General features: G+C 44.1%; 1 protein-coding gene across 1 annotated transcript in view; it reads right to left on the bottom strand.

The window, feature by feature from the left end:
• Positions 1–3,566, bottom strand: part of evla (Enah/Vasp-like a) — a 47,044-nt gene extending 43,478 nt beyond the window's left edge. The window contains 2 exon segments of the mRNA XM_080413288.1: positions 2,932–2,986; positions 3,239–3,566. Of these exon segments, the coding sequence (XP_080269414.1) occupies positions 2,932–2,986; positions 3,239–3,377 (194 nt within the window). The 5' untranslated portion in view covers positions 3,378–3,566.
• Between the last annotated feature and the right edge of the window lie 2,434 nt (positions 3,567–6,000).

Raw genomic sequence — 6,000 nt, forward strand, 5'->3', positions numbered from 1 at the left:
AAATCCTCAGTGTTCATTTATCCATTCGTAACTCTGAGAGTGTACAGATGGAACCAAATGGACCCTCACAGGTCCATTTGGTTCTGGCTGTACACTCTCAGAGTTAGATTAACACTCAGGATGTTACTGTGTACTTTTACTGACATGACTTCTTTACACAATAATGTTGCTCCCTGACCTCGGCCCTCGGCCTCGTCTCTAGCCTCAGGCACTGACCTCAAACGCAGCGAGCAACACATACTGTACAGAAAACGCACAGTCACGGCCGCCAAAGAGACCACCCGGGACTTAGTGGAGGTTGCCAGAGGTGAGCGGTTAAACCAAGGTTACTGTCAACAGTGATTGGTTAAATGAGACTTCCAGGCAACAGCGATTTTGTTCTCTGTCGCACTGTCAGGGACAATTAGTGTCAGCTAACCTGTAGCTCTGGCAGGCTGATGGAGAGACCGAGAGCCCCGCTGTACATGTCGATGACAGACTAGGCTAATGCTAACACGCTCTCTCTGTGACAGATAGATATAGCATGTTGTCAGATGCAGGTTTTGATGTTTACCTGGTATCCTGGTTTCTTTGAAGCATTAGATTGTTTTTTCTGCTGCACTCTATTAAGAGTATTTACCCTGTCATTTGTTGACTAGAGTTCCTGCCATTTACTCTTATTTCGCAATTGTAAGTCACTCTGGACAGGAGCGTCTGCTAAATGTCTAAATTGCAAATTGTGGTTATTCGTAACGCATTGAGGAAGAATCGCATAGGTAACAGGTAACACAGGTAGAATTCTATATGGCAGCTGCTTATTCTATGTGGCAGGTGCTTATTGACATAATGTTTCTCCTAAGCGTTATGCATGATATGTCTGTATATTGTACTGGGTTTGAAGGAGACGGGGATTAGTGCTTGATAGAAACACAAAAGAGCGAAACGCATCAAATTAGTGGGTCAACGCCAATCCTGAGGGAAGACGGAGGGCTTCTTTACTAAAAGATGGATGAGGATGCAGTGCCTTTAGGTCAAATAATGACTGAATTCCCATGAATACAAGGATTCATGAGTTGCATTTCTGATATACTGAAATATAGGTCGAGAAGATGAACGCTCAATGTTCATAATGCCAGTGTTTATTGTGAGGCTCTATTTCTTAGCGACTAAAACAGTCCCCTCCTCCTGACCAAAAGTAGGTGACTGGCCCCCCCGCGGTGACATAACGTATTCATCACATAACTCCATAGTTGCCAATAGGCCCTTCGGGGCTGATTGCTATGGACACATATGGAGAGCATGTATTTTCCGCCACCCCTCCCCCCACCTCCCCTCCATCCTCCACGGCGCTCTCGGGTCCTCCTCGTCCCGACGCTAATCCTGATCCTTAAAGGGAAACACCACCTCCTTTCAGAGCGAGAACACACCACAGCGCACACACAGTGTTGTTCAGCAGTGTGCACATCAGTATACAGTAACAGTCACACAAAATAGAGACCAGCTGGAACGCATATTCAAAAATAGCAGATATACAAGCTCATAGCGTGGCACCGAGTGCCACGCTATGAGCTTGTAGATCTGCTATTTTTTTTTTATTCATGAAAAAGTGTGGAAATCTTTGAAGATATATATTTTTCGGTGGCCAAATACAAATCATTTTGGTGGGTCCTTGTCTTGACATTAAAAAGTTTGAGAACGAATGATTATAGCAACAACAGTTTTTCAGAAAACTGTTTCTGAAATTTCTGGATTTAGAAGACATTTGTAGAATCGGCCTGAGGTCTTAATGGGTTGAATGGTCAGACTGTCAGCAGAAAGGCAAGGGGGGTCAAAACTCGCAGGAGTCGAGACAGGGGGCATCATGAGGGATTTTGACAATGGGTAAACAAAGCTAGAAGAAACTGAAGATGAGGAGACAGCGGTACACACAGAACACCAGCCGAGGTTACACAGGTCCGACTGCGGCGACGCTCTAGTCACAACACGTTAAGTTGATAAGCCATTGAACGGAATAAGCAACAGTCATTTTCTTACAGCCATGCTGTGCAAAAACACACCAGCATGTGCTGTCTGAGATGGACGTGACCATGTCAGTATCAGTTATTATACCTCATAAACAGTGATCAGACAGAGAGAGAGAGAGAGAGAGATAGAGAGAGAGAGAGAGAGAGAGAAAGAAAGAGAAAGAAAGAAAGAAAGAGACTGTACAGACATTGTACAGTAGATTATTACAACAGCGTATGCTAGCAGATGTAAAACCCACTGATGTTATCAAATCTACCCTGCTCTGAGCCACATCAGTGTTTGAGCTCCAACAAATCATTATGCTCTTTTGTAATCTGCCCTAGCCATCATTATGTAGAGAAACCCTTCTGTCATTTGATGGACACACACACACACACACACACACACACACACACACACACACACACACACACACACACACACACACACACACACACACACACACACACACACACACACACACACACACACACACACACACACACACACACACACACACACACACACACACACACACACACACACACACTCTGAAAGTGATACTAGAAAGTGAGGAACTCAATCTATCGTCCCTAGAAAGGATTTGAGTTGACCAATGGAATATTTGTGGGAGGTAATAACCAATCACGCCTCCCTGCTAACAGCTGGCTAGAGAGAGAAAGACAGAGCGAGAGAGAGAGAAAGTCAACAACTCCTAGAGGATTTTCCCCCCTCCTTTTCTTCTTCCTGTCTCTATCACTCAGTCTACCCTGGTGCATTATTCAACAACGCAGTGAAAGCATGAGGGAAGACAAGGATGCAGAGAGACACAGATATACAGTACAGAGGGGGGGAAGAGAGAGGAATAGAAGAGAGGAACAGAATAGGAGAGAAGACATAGGTGTTGTTTCTTGCAGACAAAACAGTGTTTCCTGCCTGCATGCTTACAGTGTGTTGTTTAAAGACCCAAAACCAGCTCCAGCTCTGTGGTTACTGCAGGCAGCTGGAAAGAGAGCGAGAAAGGCTTTGAATAAATACCAGCGGGACAAGAGGCAACGCATGCTTTCCCTCTCAGTCACAACGGCTACCGCAAAACTCTGAAGCCAAATCCGCTCCTTCTCACATAACGCTGCAGCAGGACAGGACAGGAGAGAGGGAGAGAGAGAGGCAAGGGAAGATGAGGCAGAGAGAGAGAGAGAGAGAGAGAGAGAGAGTAACAAGAGAAGCCGTGATTGGACGAGCAGGGCTTCCTTACCCAAAGTCATCAAGGGAGTACATGTCTGGCGAATTGCTTCAGCTGGGTAGGTGAAGTTGCAGAAACAAGCAGAGAATACTTTCGCACAAGACGAAAGGAGGAGGTTGGGGAGATTATGGTGGAGCACAGAGGGAAGCATTAACAAGAGCGACCGAGCGGAGAGCTATACTCATAATGTCCAGCACTGTGCTCAGTTTGCCGTCCAGTGAAAGTCTTCCCTTCCCTGGACATCCTCAGAGCGGCAGGGGAAAAGGCGAAAAGTGACCGAGCTATCGGAACAGACATCCACACAGTTAGAAGTCCATAGTTGTGTGAAGGAGTCAGTAAGACTGAGGGAGGGAAGGAAGGAGAGAGAGAGAGAGAGATGGGGAGGGCAGAGAGAAAAAGAAGGAGGGAGCAGAGAAGTGTTGAGACAGAGACAGACAGAGAGAGGAGACACAGAGAGAGGAGACACAGAGAGAGAGAGAGAGAGAGAAGAGAAGAGAACATGTGACCAGACAAGACCAGTCACCTTGCTCCATTCCAAGGATTGGAGATCTTTTCTTTCTGCCTCCAAGGAGTCATTTCCATTGGATGGAAATGACAGTGTGGCATGTTGGGATGATACACAACACTAGTGCTCACACAGGGAGCTGTCAGTAGTTTACAGTACCATACAGTACAGTAGGACAGAACACAGCCAGGCACATAAAACACATTTCTTAGGTTACAGTGTTAAGTGTCAGAGTAAGATTGACACTGAAGTTTGCAGTGTAGAGATGCACACATTTAGCCCCCCTTGAGATGACAGAACAATAACTCAATACTCAACAACTGCTTTCCCGGTTTTAATGGGCTAAACAAAGTCATTATTTTGCTTGGGCTCACAAATGATCATAAAACAAACTATTGCTCCCAAAATGATCATATAACAAACTATTACAAAATCCCGCATGCTGTATCAACAACCCACAGCCATTTGATAACATACAGAAAGAACCCACAATGGAAGGCCTTTGTTTTGCAGATTATAGCTCTGGCGTTCTCATTCCTGCAGTGTAGTGTAATCTTTTGGTTTTTCTTCCTTGTGGCGTGTCGTACTCCATCTGGCCGGGAGGCAAACTTAGACCATTAAGCTGCTTTACCACAGCAGGCAAAGGTGTGGAAAATAAACAAAGAGCATTCTAGTCTCCAAAAGAGGGTTTGCACAAAACCCACAAGAAAGGCCTCTGGCAAGACCATGCCATGACTTCCTAAAATGCAGTCAGACGGGACGTAATCGTAGCCTCAGTAGGTTTAAACAGGGGTACTCAGTAGAAATGCTGAAACTGAAATATTACAGTATATCAAGTACTCAAGTAAAAGTACAAAAGCAGAGTAACAGTTAGTGACAATAATGTCACTGTGCCAGGGCCAATGTGGCATCTGGGCCATATATTTTTACAGTGTGGCACCTAGGGGTCAAACCGTCTAGAAGAGACGTCTGTGAGTTTGTGTGTCCGTGGCTAATCTCGCAAACCACTGGACTGATCAGCACCAATTTCTTGTGCACACTGCCAGTAAAATCTTTGTGTGTGTGTGTGTGTGTGTGTGTGTGTGTGTATATTTTTCACATTTTGTGAATTCATAATTTCAGATCCATATTTGGGCAAGACTGGCATTATCAATTATGACAGAGATTCACAGTAAAGCCGTTATAACACCCCATCTTATTTCCATATGAATACGGGCTGCATGAAGGACATGAGGTTCAAACTTAAATAGAAAACCATCCTGATTGTGCCTCTCAGAAATTAGTATACTTTTAGAGTACTTAAAGAATACTTCATCAAAAATATACTTGAGTTAAGTTACATTTTCTGGTAAAAAATCTACTCAAGAAGGTGATACATTAAACTAAATTGACACATTACAAGAGTAATTGTAATTAGTTACCTTCTATCCCTACATACCAGTAGGTAAGCAGGTTGGTGTAATAGATGGAAGCTTAAGCTATAATTTGATTGATTCATGACAACAGTTACAGAAGCCAGAAGATATGGCCAACGGATCTAATATAAATGATGTATGTTACACTGAACTAGATACAGTACACATAAATAGTGAATTGGAGAGAGCGAGAGAGACTTGGCAATGCTTTTGTCTTTGGGTGTGATGAGATCAATTGATACACTGATGGATTCTGATGGGGTTCAGTTAATAGACAGGAAGGACGTTGGAACCTGATTTTGAACTGGTCAGCTATATGAGGAATGATGCTGGTGGGTTGTGTGGAAATATGAAGGGAACAATACACAATAAAATCCTGTTAATTTAACTCTGGGATGGAGGTGATGATATATGCATGGTAAGTAAGTACACAGTTGAGGTTTACACACACACACACACACACACACACACACACACACACACACACACACACACACACACACACACACACACACACACACACACACACACACACACACACACACACACACACACACACACACACACACACACACACACACACACACACACAAAATATGAACAGATTCCCTCTGTCTTAATGGTCCGATTCCTTAACGGTTCCCTTTAACGATTCCTATAAGGGGTTCCAAATGGACCCAAACCGGTCTGTAACTCTGAGTGTACAAATGGAACCAAATGGACCCGTTGTACACTCTCAGAGTTATGGTGGTCCATGAAATGTAAAAGTTTGAGAACCACCAGTATTGTAATGGTATAGCAGACGTGAAGTCCACATGCCAGCTCTGACAGTGCCATAAAAGCGGTTCCTGAAA

This window comes from Gymnoscopelus braueri, assembly GCF_963280865.1.
Source record: "Gymnoscopelus braueri genome assembly, chromosome: 19".
Classification (NCBI taxonomy): Eukaryota; Metazoa; Chordata; class Actinopteri; order Myctophiformes; family Myctophidae; genus Gymnoscopelus; species Gymnoscopelus braueri.